Source organism: Barbus barbus (genome assembly GCF_936440315.1).
Source record: "Barbus barbus genome assembly, chromosome: 28".
NCBI lineage: Eukaryota > Metazoa > Chordata > Actinopteri > Cypriniformes > Cyprinidae > Barbus > Barbus barbus.
In genome coordinates, this window is record NC_136756.1 from 12,858,504 (window position 1) to 12,878,955 (window position 20,452).

At 37.3% G+C, this 20,452-nt stretch overlaps 1 protein-coding gene across 6 annotated transcripts in view; it reads right to left on the reverse strand.

Moving 5' to 3' along the window:
- Positions 1 to 12,639: 12,639 nt before the first annotated feature.
- The window catches only part of LOC306848347 (E1A-binding protein p400-like), a 43,296-nt gene continuing 35,483 nt past the window's right edge, over positions 12,640 to 20,452 (reverse strand). For 5 of the 6 annotated variants that reach the window (XM_079382836.1, XM_079382840.1, XM_079382838.1 and 2 more), the window contains 6 exons: positions 18,684 to 18,902; positions 18,432 to 18,600; positions 16,364 to 16,494; positions 16,118 to 16,249; positions 15,918 to 15,971; positions 12,640 to 14,339 (listed from right to left, as the gene is read on the reverse strand). In XM_079382836.1, coding sequence (XP_079238962.1) covers positions 13,992 to 14,339; positions 15,918 to 15,971; positions 16,118 to 16,249; positions 16,364 to 16,494; positions 18,432 to 18,600; positions 18,684 to 18,902 — 1,053 coding nt within the window. In that variant the 3' untranslated portion in view covers positions 12,640 to 13,991. The remainder of the gene's footprint in view (positions 14,340 to 15,917; positions 15,972 to 16,117; positions 16,250 to 16,363; positions 16,495 to 18,431; positions 18,601 to 18,683; positions 18,903 to 20,452) is intronic. The other variant, XM_079382837.1, reaches the window with a different exon arrangement.

Sequence of the window (20,452 nt, forward strand, 5' to 3'; positions counted from 1 at the left end):
TAATTGAAAAAGACACTGATAGTGTTATTCATGTTTAATACAGTAAAGATGCTTGCTTTAAAGCAATCTATTGAATAAAGTTCTACATAAATAAATATGATGTGACAGAAGTGCAGAATTTCAGAGCTGATGCAAACATATCCACATTGCTATGAACAGATGCATTTACATTTACATTTATTCATTTAGCTGACGCTTTTATCCAAAGCGACTTACAATTGCTATATATGTCAGAGGTCGCACGCCTCTGGAGCAACTAGGGGGTTAAGTGTCTTGCTCAGGGACACATTGGTGTCTCACAGTGGATTTGAACCCGGGTCTCTCACACCAAAGGCATGTGTCTTATCCACTGCGCCATCACCACCCAGATGCTTTCTTAACTGCTGTTTTCTCACCACTATCATTTTTGTTGTGTGTTTATTTTGTTTGAGAGCAAACTGTGCAGCACATGCAGTACATATTCATCTATAAGCCACAGAATGTGTGGCATTTTAATGTTTGTTAACAGTAAACCGGTGCTCACATATCTCAAGCCTACATGAAGAGTGATGAACTTTGCTGCAAATATACTGGGGCCTTCACGAGCTGGTTCTTTTTAGTGAATCAAAAACACAGAGAACAACCAATGAAGTTCAACTCTTAAACAAATGACTTTTGAACCAATTTTTTTAAAGTGAACAATACAACACAATTAATATAGGTCAATTCCTGGACAAACGACTCTTATGAGTTGGTTCTTTTTAGTAATTCAAAAACATACAGCACTACTAGTTTGATTACTGAGAATATACCTCAAGTTATTTTTAAAGAATCAAATAAATATAGCACAACCAGCACAGTCTAATTCCCAAACAAATAACTCTTATGAGCTAGTTCTTTAGTGAATCTTTCAGCAAAATCTGATTATTTAGGTTACACTTTATTTTAAGGTGTCCTTGTAGTGTAATTATACATTTAAGTACTGAGAAATATTAATTAACTACATGTACTTAGTATATGGTTAGAGTTAGGATTTGGGTTTGGCTTAGGGTTACTTGCATGTAATTATGCATAATTAATTGTTATTACAATAATAAGTACATGTAACATGTGTAACAAGGACACCTTAAAATAAAGTGTTACCATTATTTATTATTTAAAATCTCAGAATTGCCATGGCCAAACAATGTTTATTCATTTATAACATATGATGAATAGAGTAATAAATTTGCATTAAAATGTAAATACGGCGAATTTTGATTTCATGTCATTTAGAGTTTTTTACAACATAGCATATTCAGACCTACAGCAGAATTCATTTGCTCTACTGTACACAGCCATAAAGAGAGAAAATCCATTTCAGTACATAGTGGAAATGAATTCAGCACGCACAAAGATTAGGATGTGCTGTTAATGAATTCCTCTGCTCGTACAGAGAGCGCAGTAATCAAGGTTTCTCTGTGGACAGACATGCGAGTCTCATGTAGCTCCAGGCTGCTCCCAAATTAATGTGAACATTTGATAAGGCTGTGTGTTTTGTGATAACAGTACAGAGCATTCTCGCTCTCTCCACAAACATAAGCACATGTATGTAGACACGTTTATCTAGTAAAAAATAAAATTCTGTGAGCAGAGGAGAAGGTAAGAAGAGAGTAACGCAGTGCTACATCCATATTTCCCAAGTTTGTAATGGCAGACCCATGACATTTCCCATATATTGCTGATATAAAGCTGATGTGACCTTTCCCCCGATTTCACAGCGTGTTGAAACACACAGCTTTGAGGAATTTAGAGGAATATTATTGCAAAAGATCTGTGAAAGGAATTACAACCAAGACTTTTACATTAACCTGTGTGTGTCTGTTTGTGCTCAAATGAATGTTAGTGAGCATGAGCTAATAAAAGCTATTAGATATTAATTATTCAGCCAAAAGCACAACAGTAGTGCACAATAATAAGGTTTTGTTCCTGAATTAAGCAGTGTTTTTGAACAAAAAAAAACAGTTAATTGTTTTGTTTTTGAATGAATATCTTGAACATTAATCTTTTGTTTGTAAAAATGAACATAAATGAAATGGTTACTCTAAAAATGAAAGTGTAAAGGGATAAGTGTTTAGCAATTACTCTGTACACAATTGTAAAAAGTGCCAAACTGTAAAAGTGTAAAACTAGCTGTAAGATTAGCTAGTCATCTCATCACATTTTATCAGTCTCTTATGCTCACCAATGTTGCATTTATTTGTGCATTTAATATTTGTTGCATTTAATATTGTGAAATATTATTACAATTTAAAATGACTATTCTATTTTAATATATTTTAACATTTAATTTATTCCTGTGAAGCAAAGTTGCTCAATAAAAAAAGAAAAGAAAAAGAGTTATATCAGTGTTGAAAACAGTTATGCTGCTTTGCATTTTTGTGGAAATTATGATGCGTGATCTAATGTAGTAGTACAGCACAAAAAAAACAACAAAAAAATGTTTAACGCATCCAATCAAACGCTCCACCAGGAATTGCTCTCTACATCGCTGGCTCTTTAAAAACAACTCTGACAACACATTTTTTTCTCAACAACGGTCTGTCAAATCATGCTGAATAAGTGTGCTTGCCCCAGGCCTCTCTGGTAATGAAATTGTGAAATGGCCTGGCAAAATGAGACTCGCCTCTTCAAACACACACAAACACACACACACTCATGACATACATGTACGAACACTGAGACACGTTCACTACGGAACTAAATAAGATCAATGAGAGTAACTGAGAGTGCAAGCAGGCTCCATGTGATTGAAGCATGACCAATAAATAACATCCTACCGTGACACACACACACACACACGGCTTGAAAAGAGCCCACTATTATGACGCACAGAGAGCGGGGAGGGCCTCCTAACCTTTCACCTCCATTTGGCAAATGTCTGTGTTTGTGCATGTGTGTGTGTTACAGGGGTTTGTGGACAGAGGGGGTGCTGCTTAATGATGTCTACTTCCAGATAGTACTAAAACCAGATACCACATCACACACACACTATTATGTGGGGATGTTTCTCCTACAGATCTTGCTGTTAAACATTAGCCATTTTTATCTGTCTGACAGAAAACGTTTCTTCTTCTCTTTCTGTCCCATAACACCGCTCTACAATCTCCACTCTTCCCTTGAACATCTGTTTAAAAGCCAGCAATATTTCAGAGGAAAACCCCTGACAAACTGGATCAGCTACTGTCAGCTTCATTTGACGTGTTTTAAGGAAGGAAGCCATTGCATGGAGTAATTCGGGTCAAGTGACTCTGGCTCTCTGCCGTTCCCTGGGTAAATAAATAATAAGAACTCTAAAAATAACCCGAGCTCAAGTGCTACGATTTGGCCAACACGAGCACACAGTGACAGCTTTATGTGAGCTGAGGGATTATGGGAGAACTGAAGCTCTGATGAGGCAGATACTTGTGCGGCACAACTCATGACGCTCAAAGACATGTTTATCTCTCTCTCAAATGTAAAATACCTCAAATATGTACTTAAAATACATCTATTCCATATTATTCAATCATAGTTTTGTGGAATGCAAGCCCTGCACTGTGAATTCAAAGCTTTTTTCACATTATACCTCTCTCTCTCAAATGTAAAATACATCAAATATGGCCTTATATCATAAAATACACCTATTTCCATATTATTTAATCAGTCTTGTGGAACTTTAAATTCAATGCTCTTTTCACATTACAACAGCTTGACACAGAAATGTCCAGAGGGGCCCTAGTAGTAAGTATTAAAATTATTTTAAATGTAGTTATATTATTAAAATTATACAATTTGTATTATAGTCCAAACACCTGATAAACATCATGATAATCTACAAGTAACCCACACAACTCCAGTCCATCAATTAACAAGCTGAGTGGTAAGTAACAATCAATAAAGCTTTTTAACTTGTCTATCTACCCAAAATAATCCATAATAACACTTTCTTTAATGAAAAAAATCCATCTCCTGTTGTTTTCTCACATTAAATATTTCTCTCCTGATTCAGATGAGAACTTTTTCACTGCAGAAAGCAATATTATAGATAGAGGATCCATATTAAAAAATGAATTATACATTTAAAAATGATGCATTTGTTCCTTATAAACATGCAGCTTTATGCTTCTCAATATATGGAGTCATGTGGATTATTGTGATGGTTTTATCAGCTGTTTGGACTCTCATTCTGACGGCACCCATTCACTGCAGAGGATCCATTTGATGAGCAAGGGATGCAATGCTGAATTTCTTCAAATCTGTCCGATTGAAGAAATAAACTCTTCTACATCTTGGATGGCCTGAGGGTGAGTACATCTTCAATACATTTTTATATTTATTTGAAATATTCCCAGTGCTCGAATTGAATCAAGTCTTATGGGGGGTCCCCACCATCAGACTTTTTTTTTTTTTTTGGTGGGGGTGGGGGTTAGTCTCGCAATATACAATTTATACAAAATAAACAATATATTTGATCATAATATGCATAACTATATACTATTTAATGTTGCATAACAAAGAGAGATAAGCTACTATTCTTCTTTTAAATGGCTTACTCCAAGTAAAAATGTCTGAGGGACTTCTTATGGGGGGTCCCGGATCCCCCCAGCCCCCCTTCAATTCGAGCAGTGAATATTCCTTTAAATACCTTTACATCTGTTTATATTATAGGCTGATAAACAAAAACAACACAACCAATAACAAAGTACATTTACTACACACCAAAATAAAACCTTAACCTTTAATTGAGGGTAAATTTGTAAACATGAATTAATGTATTAGGTATGCTGAACTAATGAGTTTAGCTAAAATACTTTTACAACATATATATTTTTTAAATATTATTGTTAATCTTAATTTCAAGTTGAATATTAATGATTATCAATATACATAAATTAACATTAAACAATAATAAATGCATAAATTAACACTAACCTAGATTAATAAATGCTATAAAAAAAGACTTGCTCATTATGTTGAAATCAATACGACCAGAGAAAATCTTGTTTGTTTTTGTCCTCATTTTATAAGCTGCTATGGATGGATGACAGTGCCTGCTAAATGAAAAAAAGTCATGTAAATGTTTGCATGTGCTAGTTAGACTGTCTAAACGTAAAATCTAAAAATCGTAAAACAGACGAATCCTATCACTGTAGTGTAAAAATCTTTCATCAGAATCAGGAAGTAATAGATTAGGAGAAATGTGAATGTAATGAAGCAAATATACGAAGGCCAAGCTGTTTTCCCTATTTTGAATAAGAAGTTGTCGTCATCTATTTCTTCATACATATTTCTTAATGAATGTTTCATCCGCTTTTCTGAAGGCCTGCAGACTGCAACGCAGCTGTGTGGAGGAGGATTCCTAAGAGAATCGTTTTTCTTCCCATATCTTCATATATTAAATCAACACTGTTAGACTACATTTCCACTGTGGCTGTCATGACTTAATAGTATGAACCTATTGGGTGAATCTCACAGGCTTTCATCTGACGTTTGAGCTTGAAAAAAAAACACTATTGCATTATAAGGCCATCTGAAATCCATTCCCATGACACTCAGCGCACAACTGACCACATTATTCACTGCCTGTCATATCATTATACACGTGTACACACACACACACACACACACACACACACATCAGTGCTATACAAATCATCATCCCACACATGCAGCCTAATGTATAGCCAGCATGAGGTTGTCATGACAACTCACTGTTGAAGCCTTAGATCCTGTTGATCTCAATGAGGTTTTCTCTGAAATTGTCCTCCAGGAACAAGCATCTATCATGTCCTGTGGGGATAATAAGGATAATAAGACCTTTTCAACGTCATTGCGTATTACATGACGTCATGAACGTGCATCACAGTACAGAGCAAGGCGAGCATTTGTGCTTATAAAACTTAAACTTTTTTATTTATTTTTGAAATGACCGATCGTTTCGCTAGATAACACCCTTATTCGTCGTCTGGTATCGTTTAAAGCCCTTTGAAGCTGCACTGAAACTGTCATTTGGACCTTGGACCGTTTGGGTCCCAATGAAGTCCATTTTATGGAGAAATGTTTTCATCAAAAACCTTAATTTCTTTTCGACTGAAGAAAGAAAGACATGGACATCTTGGATGACATGGGGGTGAGTAAATTATCAGCAAAAGTTTTTTTTAAAAGTGAACTAATCCTTTAAATTAAAATGTTTTTGGTCTGTGCTCTGGAAGTGTTCTGTTAATTTTGCTAAACTTTAATTACTAAAACTAAAATTAAAACAGAAACTAAACTATATAAAAACTATAGGCTAGAAACTAAAACTAAACTAAACTAAAATGAACCAAATTATTAAAAAATAAAAACGAAACTGAAATTTATAGCGAAAATTGAAAGAAATATTAAAATAAAAACTAATTTAAAAATGCAAAACTATAATAACCCTGACAAGAACGTCTTTCATTGGAGGAAGGGGATCCGCCAAATGAGATCGGAATTCGGAGGCGCCGGATCCAGACCGGGTTTGTTCAGATTAAGCCCTGAGGTGCAGTGTGCACACCAGCTGTTTTGCGCTGCTCACCGGGAATTCTCCCAAATCTTCCCATGGCCACTTCAGGCTTGTACACTTAATTTGCGTTTGCAGCTATACTAGTGGTTATTTATTTATTATTATATTATTATGATGATTATTATTTTTTAACATTGCAGTAGGGGGACAAAATTAATAATCAGAAAACATGCCCGTGTCTGCTTTTATTTTAATGCGGTTGTATCAATAAACAAATTCTCCAGTCTTTCACATGCATCTTTAAAATCGTATTTAATTATGAGAGTGAAGTGGGGGCGGCACGGCAGGGTTTTGCCTAGAGCGGCAGTTGAGCTTGCGCCGGTGTACACAGCAAAATGCAAACCTCTGACTAGCATCAAAAATAGAAATACAAGATAAGAGTTTGCAAAAAAGCACAAAGGTGAACTAGAAGAGTTTTGGAATAGACAAATATGAACCTTTATCAAAGTGATGGGAACCCAAAAATGTGGAGAAAAAAAGGGAACTGCAAATGATCCCAAGCATACAGCCTCATCTGTAAAGCATGGTGGAGGTGATGTCATGGCATGGGCATGCATGGCTGCCTCTGGAACATGCCCTCTCAACTTTACTGATGACTTAATGTATGATGACAGTAGCAGAATGAATTTGGAAGGGTACAAAACCATCTTGCCTACCAATATTCAAGAAAATGCCACCTGATTCATTGGGAAGTGCTTCATATTGCATCAGGACAATGACCCAAAACACCCTGCCAGTTCAATCAAGGAATTTATAAGGGCAAAGAAAAGGAAAGTCTTAGATTGCCCAAGTCAATCTCCAGATTTAAAGGCAGTAAAGGCAGAAACTCCCCAAAACAAGCAACAATTGGAATTGGCTGCATTAAAGGCTGGGAAAAGTATTTGAAAGGATGAGACCTAGAGTCTGGTGATGTCTATGGGTCACAGACTCACTGCTGTGATTGTGCGCAAGGGATCTGCAACTAAATGATAGCTTTTAATCTTTTATATCTGCCTTATGTTCAACTGTCCCAATACTTATGTTCACATCAATGAGTGGGATCTGGGATGAACTCTAAAAGTGCTGTTCTTTTTATTTGGTGAAACATGTATGTGTTGAAACGGCTAATAATAAAATGTGACATTCTGTAGTTTTGTCTCATATTCATCTTTTAATCATATTTGCAAATGCCTTGATTCCACAACCAACAGAGCAATTTTGCCTTTACTGTTCCAATACTTTTGGAGGGCACTGTATATATATATATATATATATATATATATATATATATATATAAAATATTTTAGGTATATTTGTAGCAATAGCCATTTCAAAACCCATTTCAAATCTTCCATTTATGCCTAAAATTTTAGAAAAAGTTGTGTCTGCTCAATTGTGCTCCTTCTTGCAAAAAAATTATCTCTATGAAGAATTTCAGTCAGGTTTCAGGCCTCACCATAGTACAGAAACTGCACTTGTTAAAATTACAAATGACTTGCTTCTTGCTTCAGACCAAGGCTGCATCTAATTGCTAGTATTACTTGATCTTAGTGCTGCGTTCAACACTATAGACCATGACATACTCATAGATCGATTACAAAACTATACTGGTATTCAAGGGCAGGCTTTAAGATGGTTTAGATCCTACCTGTCTGATCGCTACCACTTTGTTCATTTAAATGGGGAGTCATCTCAATTATCACCAGTAAAGTATGGAGTACCACAAGGATCTGTCCTAGGTCCTCTGCTATTTTCAATATACATGTTGCCCCTTGGTAATATTATTAGAAAATACGGGATTAGTTTTCATTGTTATGTGGATGATACTCAACTATATATCTCAACAAGACCAGATGAAACTTCTAATCTATGCTAATACATTGTGTAAAAAATATAAAAGATTGGATGACCAATAATTTCCTCCTATTAAATTCAGATAAAACAGAGATATTACTTATTGGACCAAAAAACAGTACACAGAATCTCTTGGATTATTTGCAACTAGACGGATCCACTGTCACAACCTCAAAAATCTGGGTGTTATATTAGACAGCAACTTGTCCTTTGAAAATCATATTTCCCATGTTACAAAAACAGCATTCTTCCATCTTAGAAACATTGCCAAGCTTCGAAACATGCTACCAGTTTCTGATGCAGAAAAGCTAGCTCATGCATTCATGACCTCTAGACTGGACTATTGTAATGCACTGCTAGGTGGTTGTCCTGCATCTTCAATAAATAAGCTACAGATAGTCCAAAATGCAGCGGCTAGAGTTCTTACCAGGGCAAGAAAATATGATCATATTACCCCAATTTTACAGTCTCTGCACTGGCTACCTATTCAGTTCCGTATCATTTACAAAATATTATTACTTGCCTATAAGGCCCTAAATGGTTTAGCTCCTGCGTACCTAATTTGTCTTCTACCACGCTACAATCCAACCCGCTCCCTAAGGTCGCAAAACTCTGGACTTTTGGTAGTACCTAGGATAGCAAAGTCCACTAAAGGAGGTAGAGCTTTTTCACATTTGGCTCCCAAACTCTGGAATAACCTTCCTGATAACATTCGGGGTTCAGACACACTTTCTCTGTTTAAATCTAGATTAAAGACACATCTCTTTAGCCAAGCATTCACATAATGCATCTTATAATCTTGTACTGCAGTTATATCTGATCAAATGTACATTATTATTATTCTTTAGCTTGGGTTGAACAAATAATTTTTGCTTAGATGGAACAGCAGCTACGCTAATTATGTCTCTATTTGTTTCTCTGTTTCTGCCACGGGATTAACATCCCATGGTAACTAGGAATTACAGAAGCTTCAGTCTGGATCCAACCCTTAAATGATCTGAGATGACCGAACACCTGAGAAAAGATGATGCCAACCCCTCAGAGGATGCCAATGCTCAGACAACATACAGAATTACCAAATTTAGCCATAAATTAAATATTAAGGTTCTGCAATATATAAATATATTGTGGAAACTTAAATTCCTGTAGAGCTGCTTTGCAACGATTGTATCGTAAAAAGCGCTATACAAATAAACTTGAAAAATAGCCATTTGTATGGGTCAAATTAGCAATTTTTCTTTTATGCCAAAAATCATTAGGATATTAAGTAAATATCATGTTCCATGAAGATATTTTGTAAATTTCCAACCGTAAATATATCAAAACTTAATTGTTGATTAGTAATATGATAGATATGACCAGATATGAATATGACTTGGATAGATAGAAAATCTTCTTTATATCTTAACTGTTATTTTTAGCATTTATTATATATTTTTCAAGTATTTTTACAAATAAAATGCATTGTAGCAAGTAATAAGAGGTCATAAATACCACATAATAATTGTATATATAGTCTACCCACCACAAGAATGTGAGTTCACATTGCTTCAGGAGACAAATTTGAAAAAAAAAAAAACTTGTTAGCAGAACATTTCTTTTACCATAGTATTTAAATATATCAGGTTTAAAAATATATAAATGCTTTATAGCTTTATATCAGTCCAATTATATTTTCACCTAACCAAACCCTACCTAAATATAACTCAGAAACCTGTGCAAAATACTAAACATGATGCCGATTGATACGCCTTCAACTTTGTTGGGCTCACACTACTCAGTGATCAACAGGTTTCACTATATTAAAGAACATTTTTAAATAGTAGAGGACACTTTGGACCTTGGAAGTATAGTCAAACCTGTACAACCAGTGTACACACACACACACACACACACAAAGCAGCTTCACAATTCAAGTTTGGGGTCATGACTGTAATTTTAAGCCTTATTTAGCTTATCTTGTACCACTAAAGCACAAAAAAACGTTAATTACATGTTTGCTCAAAACTAGTATTACAAAAGGAGGAAATGCACTGACCATTCACAAAACATAACAAGGAAACGCACACCTACTCACACAAATGCAAACTCGACCTCTTCCCACATTAGCAGCACCGCTGGCTGTAAACCTTCCCCTAAAAAACAGCACTGGCTTTCTCACAGCAGCCTTACAGGGCGTGAAATACGGGAAAGCGCGCACACTTCTGCTTATGCTCACATTTGACACACTTCTGTAGGTTTGCTCTCTCGTTCTCTGAACTGCAGTGTTCAAAGGCTCGTGTCAGACGGAGAGAGATACAGCATCTGACAAATCGCTGGAACAGCCTTGCCTTGCGTTACCAACATGCCACCCGCACCAGGGAAAATATATAAAATAGTGCCAATAAACACATCTAGAGCACGCGGATACACAAGCAGAGACTGTGGAACAAAGCTGCCAAGGTTGTGCCCATGTTGCACGCTTTAAAGTGTCACCAAACGTGCTCTGCGGGTGATCTGGGTTAGTATGCAGTGCGAATGTACCTGTCAAATCTCTCTTGGAATACTTGATTCTGATTGGTCAATCGCTACATTCAGAAGTCAGATATTTCTTAACAACACAGTAACATTCCACTCATCTCTGGGTAACCCCGGACTGGCGCCATCTTGAGTCTCAGGTAAATGGCCTTTAAAAGGGATAGTTCACCCATTTTTTTATTACATTTTGCTCACCCTCATGTCCTTCCAGATCTAACGGTCTTTCTCTTTAATCAGTCACATTTACTGTTGCGCAGTAAAAGTTTGCAGGCTAAATTGTAGTTCAGTAAGAATCCACGTGATCTGGAATTTTGCAAAAAAAAAAAAAAAAAAAATTCCATAGTCAATAGTATAGCGACATATAAAGCAGGACTCACAAATAAGTCATTTTCAAACCTAGTCAGCTTTCTTTCAGTCAACATGGAAAATTAAAGTTGGCCTTTAGTTGAAACAGAGCAACAGTAAATGTGCCCATACCTTAAGGGTGAAAGATTTCCCCATGCAGATTTAGCATTGGATTCAAAGTTTCACATCAATTTGCAACACTGACCAACAGAAAGCTGATTGGTTTTAAAGTGACTTTAAGGGATAGTTCACCCAAAAATTGACAGCAACGTAACTTAAATGTTCAAGGCCCAGAAAGATAGTAAAGACATCGATGAAATAGTCCATGTGGCAACAGTGGTTCAACCACAATTTTATGAGGCTACGAGAATACTTTTTGTGCACAAAGAACACAAAAATAACGACTTTATTCAAAAAATTCTTCTGTTCTGTGCCAGTCTTTGACATAAGTTTGAGAGAACCATGGCACATGAGTGTTCAAGTGGTTCCTTGTGCATCACTACACTGTTGACAGCAGACAAAATGCATTTTTTTCGCTAATGTGACCACATTTATGCAGACACAAGATATTTTGAAGAATGTTGGTAACCAAGCAATTTTAGTGACCATTAACTTACACTGTAATGGACTACTATTTTTGTTTTAAAATGATATATAGGTAGAATTATAAAATTATTTGAACACTACAGTAATTCAGTACAGGTTTATGTTTTGCATTGCAAAAGTTGCTTTCACAGTTTAAGGGAATTGCTGTGCAGTTGCTCTTTGGTTACTAAAAGTCAGATGTCCATCCTTTTATTATGTCCAATTACATGGGAAAGGAAAAACATACCCTCTGCTCAGCAAGCAATATGATTTGAAGCTTCATCCATGGCACAAACTGTGTGAGAGGAGTTAAATTAAGGTCTTGTTCTTAATCCCTGACCATAAGCAAAACTAGTAGTGATGTTTAATTTGCAAACACTACTACTTTGCTCCAATCTGCAATAGACTAGCTATGATCACAAAAACTGAAAATGAAAGAGCGCCCCCCTATGGATTACCCAAGATATGAACAATAGTCAAATTAAAACTTAGTACCAAAATTACCTTCATTAGGTCACTACTAAAAGATCTTTTTGTAAGATTTTGTTACTGCTAAAGATGAGAACCACTGCTGCTGAAGTAAAATGTGTTTTTGTATTGAGCAGGCGAGATTCAATGATCTTGCTGAAATCTCTGTTGGCTGGTGTGCTGACACACATGCACTCAGCAAGTCCACACACAGACGTACAGGAATGCATATCTATGGACTCCAGGCAGAACCGCTGACTTAATGTAATCCGAAGTCCATCTAAAACAGTTTACCGAATAAAATACAAATACGCATCCGGACAGATAAAGACAGCATAAGCCAGGCGTGTGTAAAAACATAACACTTTATACAAGTAGGCTGAAAAAAAATTCAATGAATACACAACTACTTTACAAATACAAATGCCGTCGTCTCCCTCCCGAGTTATTTACATGTGTTACCCAACATCAATACAAAAAAAGATATTTATGACCAAAAGCCCCAACATTATATGATTTAGATACACAGAGGGAAAGTCTTGATTTAAGTCTGTTTGTCACTGATAGCAGGCCAACGTAAACACACTAGCAGCCAAGCTGAGGTCTGACTCAACTGACTAATGGTGACATTGTTCATAACTACGCATAAGAAAAATGGAAATATTTCACAGATGTGTTTTCAGCGATGACATTTCTTCCAAATCGAAGTTGGGAGGGCGATACTTCCCACAGCTGCCGCTACCATGAAATGGCTACAGCGCAGGATAGTTTTTCTATTAATTTACTGTTAAATCACATTCTGAATTGTTGTACCACTTAACACAAACATTTCACACACAAGTACACGTCACTTGACAGTTTTCAGATGGTATCCATCCATGCAACTTGTGTATATGGTGACAAGAATTCGTTTTACGGGAGTTTCATGATACAAGCTAATATATTCAATTCTTCTACAGAGAGGGAGCTTTTGAATGGGTCACATATATCGAACTAAAGGTAGTTTGCCATTTCTACATCCCAAAAGGATGAGTTTGGTTCGCCGAGCCTTGCTAAACTTGATTATCGTCAATAAATGCTTAAATAAAGGGATATTTACTGACACAACAGCAAATGGACAACACCACCACACCTATTAAAAACATCGGGGGGACACATATAATTCGACTTATTGGACATTATGAATAATGTTGAGATGACCTGCCAAAAGAGTTCCTGGCACGCCAAATCAAGTGTTGAAGTGATGAAGCTGATGGCTGTTGTGATCCAAATGCACTTGATCCTTGACCGTAAGGATGTGATGACATGTTAAACACTGTATAAACAGCACGTAGCATGGTAGAAAAAGTACAGCAAGCATTTAGTGGCTCAGTAAAGAGTTCAATATGAAAATGAGCCGTTGTACTGTTTTAAAGTTATGCTTAACTCCTGAGGAAGGAGCTTCAGTAAATAAGCTGTAAAAAAAAAAAAAAGAAAGGAACTGACTGGCCACACAGTGAAGGCCGTTGGCAGAGTGATGTTTGATTAACATGAGACGTGGTTAGCTTATGAGTGTTGCTTCAAATTGTAAAAAGCTCAATCCAGATTGTCAATGAGGAGTTCCTGTATTACAAAGGGTCAGTCTTTCCAAAACAAGTGAAGGGAAAAATAAAGCAGCCCTATGTTGTGCCCAAGTACTTTCTCCTCCAATCACTCTCTAGCTGCCACCGCTGGGTTTGGCAGGGGTTTTGGAGCGCATGGCGGCCCCAGTGCGGGTGTTTCCTTTGCCCTGCTGCGGCTGTGGGGTGGCAGCGGCCTGCTGCGCTGGAGACTCCGAGGCGGTGGCGGCCGTGGCGCTCTGCTGCTGGGCCGGGCTGTGTGGTGGCGGGGTCTGGATTTGAGGGGAGGCTGCTGCTGCCGTAACAACCTGCTGCTGGAGGAGCTTCTGTTGCACCACCTGTGCAGTTGTGGCAGTGCCTGTGGGGATGACCTGAACCTGGGCCTGCGCCGAACCTGCCGGGGGTGCTGCCTGCGTCAGGGCCACTGTCTGAGGCTGAGCCTGGATCTACACACACCAAAATCAATTCAGCTGTCAGAATCAGGAGTTGCAATATCTTGTAATAATCAAAGACTAGGATTGCATGAAAATAATTATTTTAATAAAAAAAAGGTAACAAAAAAGCATTAGATGATTCTGATATAACTGGGATAAATATAGTATTAAATATAGTGAAATATTATAATTTAAAAGAACTGTTTTCAGTTACACTTTATTTAAAGGTGTCCTTGTTACAGTGTAATTATACATTTAAGTACGGAGCAATATTAATTAACTACAAGTACTTACTATATGGTTCAGGTTAGGGTTTGACATAGGGTTATTTGCATGTAATTATGCATCATTTATTGTTATTATAATATTAAGTACATGTAAAATGTGTAACAAGGTCACCTTAAAATATTGTTACCCTGTTTTCCATTTCAATATATTTTAAAATGTAATTTATTCCTGTAACTTATTCCAGCAGCCATTATTTCATTCTTCAGTGTCACATTGATACTTGTGTTGTTTTATCGCCGTATACTTCAATGTTAATAACGAATTAGAAGCTGCTGCTTGACATGTTCCTTCACTGAATGATGTGGCCAACGTTTGCTCAACGTGTGTGTGATATCCATGCGCATGCGCGGTGTGTGTATACACGCAATCAGTTGCGGCAAGAGTGAAATGTACGAAAGTGTGGGCTCACGTTACAAAACTAAGCGACACCATTTGTCAGATGAAATATGCAGTAGTGTAATAGTGAACAAAGGAGGCAACACCAGTAATATAATGAAACATTTACTAACAAAACATCTACCTCAAACAATGGGTTGTATTTACTATGTCTCCCGGCTCCAGCTCCAACTCGCGAGACACATTCACATCAAATGTTAATTCAGCAGTAGAGTTACACTCATGAGACACCGCACTTATTCGCAATCACAAAAGTACATTATTTGCATGTGCTTTAAAGCCTTGCCGGTTAAACATTTCATTCGTGTGCTGTTCTGACATGAGCTTATTTAGAGCGCTTACACCTGAAGCGTGCATACACTAAAAGGCCAGTCAAACAGCACCGGATTTACTTAGTTATCGTCTGATTGCACTAATATCGTCAAAAACACACAAGGTTTACATATAAACACAGTTAGTTATGTCTAAATGAAAGTAAACAGTTGAGAGAGAAACAGATGCGTGCAGGTCTTAAAGGGACAAAACTAAAAATGCTGCTGCTTGTCACTAAAGGGATAGTTCTCCCAAAAATTTAAATTCTGTCATTAATTACTCACTGTCATGTTGTACCAAACCTGTATTAATTTTTATTCTTGTGCTGAACACAAAAGAAGATATTTCGAAGTATGTGGGCAACCAAACAGTTTTCAACAATTTTCACATATCTTTTTGCACCAATAGTATCGATGACAGTATCGGTATCGATCAAATGTAAACGATACCCATCCCTAGTCATTTTAGAGGTGGAACGTAATCAGGAACAAACACAAAGAAAGGAAACAAGGTCATTTTTGACTTCATGTTCAATAAAAGGCACCAAATGAATTTAAGCAATCAAACACAAAAGTACAACACTAAAACACTTACCTGTTGAGGTGAGGATACTATCTGCTGCTGAACTATTTGAGGAATCTTAGTGACCTACAAGCAGAAGGGAAAATCACTACAAAGCCGAGCTGAGCACTAATACTACACACACACAAAGCACTACATGGCACTGCACAAAATACTTGCATTCTGATCACACCACATGTCAGGCTTTGCACTGTGAGAGCCTAACTTTTTACCTGTATCTGCTGTGCAGGTTTCTGTGGCTGTCCGATGGAGGTGGTGAAGAACTGGGTCTTAATGGCGGGCTGAAGTGGAGTGGTGGCGGTGTATACTTTCTGCTGCTGTTGGGCTGTGGTCTGAGCAGCCTGCTGCGTGCACAGCCGAACAGAGAGATAAAGAGAGAAAGGAGAGAGGGTGTTGAAGGGACATTTATACAAATAACAATTCATTAAAAAAAATAAATCACATTGGCTGATCGGTACCTTTTGCTGCACAGCAGCCTGTGTTTGCTGTGGCTGTGTTGCCTTCTGGACTGCAGCGGCTGCCTGCTTTTGTCTGTGCAACAGATGCTGAACCTGCTGCACCTGGAACGGGTGGGTCACCACTTGACCACCTGCACAAACACACATGCTTCAGTCTACAAGAGCACCTAAAAGGTTGTTACTGACACTGAGACGATGTAGGTGAGTAAATAGGCTTGTGCAAATAATCGAATGCGATGATCATGCGCATCTCGTCAGTAAAGCCGGTTCTGTGATTACTAGTAAATCTCCATCACCTGCTTTCAGACGGAGCGGGATTTAATACACAGAGCCATAGTTCACTGACAAGCTATGCGATATCGCGTTCATTATCGGCGATGTATCGAGTGCTTCACAATAAGTTAGTGAAATGTCTAATCCCTTAGCGATTCAAAGGCCACATGCCCACTGTTTTCGACAAATTAAACACGCATAAATGGCAAGTTTGAAACCAGTTGTTGAAACCAAGTTTATATATTAATTAGTGCTGTCAATCGATTAAAAAAAATTAACTAATTAATCACACATTTTTCTAAAATTAATCGTGATTAATGACGCTTAACCCCACCTAACATTCAAGTTTTTAAATAAACAATCTTCAAATGTACAATGTACAAACAACAAAGACAGTATATTTTTTATATTTCTTTAATGGGATCTTTTTATGATTGAAGGCCAGCATCACTGATATCAATACTACTGATGTCTCTATAAAAAAAAATGTTTTGCCCCCTGAATATTTAACCATTGACTGTAGCCATTCAGCATTACAGTATAATTGAGAGCTATCAATTTTAACATTTATTAGACTTAACGTCTAATTTAAGTGAACTTAAAACAATCTTCACATGAACCCATTATAATAAATGACATTTAGCTACCTGTGCCCTTCAGCAGAAATATACAGAAAATTAATAGTTACCAAACACTAAATTCTAAATTAAATATAGATGAACCCCTTAAAACTATAAAAGTTATTGATTTGCTCTTTTTTCTTTTGTTCTTGGATTAATAGACATCACAGCAGCTGGTTATTAATTTATTTGCCTGCTATTGCTTTAAAAGCTGCTGCTGCTGAAGGTGATGGGGATCTGACATGCATCTTATTTTCTCACAAATCTCTTTACATTTTCTGACTCACTTCAGGTCTGAAAGTCTCAACTAATGAGCGGATGAGTTGAATTGGGTATTTTAGATGAGGGAGACGGTGCTGGGGTGCCTCAGGACAGTTTTTAAAACCATTTCAGAGACATGTTCTTAAATGTGACGCATATATAACATAGGCTATTGCATGCATGCACACGGTTTAAGGCAGCTTTAATCGCCTTTTTGGTAACTTCATGCCTTAACTGACGGCATAACTGCATAATTCGCTGTATGATATGAAATGATATAGGCTACAGCGCGCACCGGCACCTTTGTGCGTGTATTTGAAGAGTGCGCGCTACGAGCACAGTATCTTTTACGCGCTTGTTTGACTCGCGTCTGGCGTGGAGGCGACGTATAGAGCACGTGTCTGAAACTTCTCCCGTTTGATGTGGTCAAAGACATTCTGCATCTAAATAAACGCAATTCTTTGCAAGAAAAAAAGAGACAGAGGCAGCAGTTGCGAATGGGGTGGCCAACCCTAGCCCCGCCCCTGCGTTAATTGCATTAAATATTTTTAACAAGTTAATCTGAAAATAATTAATAGCATGCGTTAACGCGCTAATTGTGACACCACTAATATAAATTTAATCAAATCTTTGACATTCACCAAACTCCAAATATATAGAATAATTGGTACAAAATAAGCACTTCCAAAGCCATGACTAGTCTAGTCATCAGTATATACTATTATATTATTTATTACTAGTTTGAATTAGCTTTTATGCTATGCTTTTATTATGTTTTTTTTATTTATATTTAGATTTATATTCCATTTTTTTTTATTCCAGAGGAGATGTGTAACGACACTGCGAGAGTCTAGTCGTACTGACTCATCAGTGTAAACCCTTTTTTCACTCATTCTCCTCGTTTCAGTCTGTACCTGCTTTCTGCGCTTGCCCAATGGCGACACTAATGCCGGCCACAGTGACAGGAAGAGTCGTAACTCCGGCAGACGAAACCACAGCAGGAACTGAGACAACAGGAGGTGGTTTGGTCAGAGTCACCTGACCCGGCGGAGCTTGAATGGGTCCTGGGGCTGAGACACGTGTCTGAATGAAAAGGCATATAAAGAGTTAATGCGCATTCAAGTGTATGTGAAAGGGTTAGTCTTGGTGTGTATATATGTGCTTACCAGTCTGGCCACCTGTAAGTTGGTGACTGTAGTTCCAGCAAGCACAGCACCTGGTCTTGGCGCAGCGACTGCCGCTATCTGAGGGTTTGACGTAGCCGCCGGTGTGGCATGAACCTGCTGCGGTTGCTGAGTAGATACAGCCTGCTGACCTTGAGCTGCAGCTACTGCCGCCGCAACCTGCTGCTGGGCCATCTGCAGTTTCTGCTTCTTCAACAACTCCTGGAGAGAACAGAGAGAGCAGATATTTACAAATGACTACTAATCACTATATTTTTCAAACTCCCTGAGAGCTACGCTGACTTTCTGCATTGAAGCGGTTGAGTTTATTAAGATTCAGGTTGTTTAATTGGATGTTTTCTGTAGGTGTGATTGGCTTGTAGGTCACTGCTCATTAAACCTACGATCAAGTAATTCTGACAACAACAACAACACCTCAGACAGAGGTTTCATCCATACTCTTATCTAATGATTTATGTCAAGCCCTCATGCATGAAATAGCTTTTATCTCTCTAAAGGACAACAGACTAATGGCTTTATTGAAGCTCTTTTTTCCTTTCTGGCCACTTTTCAAAGTAAAATTAAAGTGTTTTTTTATTTGCTGAAATATTAAAGGGCACCTATTATGCAAAATTCACTTTTACATGTTTGAACATGATGTGTATTGGCAGTGTGAAAAAAAGTACACCCTATAATGACAAAAATCCACCTGCTCCTTTTTTTAAATCCCCATAAATCATAAGCAGCGTCCCAGAACAAGCAATTCACAGAATCTGTAAAATGTGACATCACACTTTACAAGCCCCACCCACGACTGTTGATGGACACTGCTGTATTAGCGTAGACCCCACCCTGAGTGAGCCGCATACAATCCACGATGTTCACGCTAGAGCAGGGATCCTCAAATCTGGACCATTCCTGCAGAGTTTAGCTCTAACCCTAACACACCTGAGCATGCTAATCAGAGTCTTCAAGATCATTAGAAAATCACAGGTAGGTGAGTTTGATCAGGGTTGGAGCTAAACTCTGCAGCAGATTGGACCTCCAGGGAAAGATTTGAGGAACCCTGCGCTAGAGCATTTAAAAGCAGCATTCAAGTAAGAAATGTCTTATTAAATCTACAGAAGTTAGAGTTCAGAGCAGTTTCAGTTCAGAGCAGTGAGTGATGTTCTGTTTTTGTTTTATCGTTTGTCTCAACATAGACAGCAGTATAGATACTGTATATTACGTTGATATAACTTAATACTAGGGCTGGTAAGTGATTAAAATTTTTAATCTAATTAGTTACATGATGTGGCGATTAATTAATCTCATAATCTCATTTGGAAATTACTCCCAAAAGATAATTTAAAGTCATTGTTGTGTAAAGCATCAAACAGGCATTACAAAAAGTAGCTTCAGCAAGAAATATTTGGTTGGATAAAATTTATTACATATACTCTTTTGGACCATGAGGGTAAGTCAATTTTGACACAATTGTAATTTCTGGATGGGTGAACTACACCCTTTAATAATTAATTTTATAAATTGTATTATTACTATGGAAATATGAAATTATTTCTTTAACGAAACGATACACTAAATAATAATCTAAAACTGCCAGTAGGTGGTTGTAAATGTCTTAATGGTTAAGTCAGAGTCATTTATTCATTCATTTGATTCGTTCAAATGGCTAACTCATTCAGGAGTGAAATCAATGGTTGTTTATGAATGGTCCATTGAATCATTAGTCTTGTTCTACTTGAAGCGGATCATTACCATCAGGTCGATCA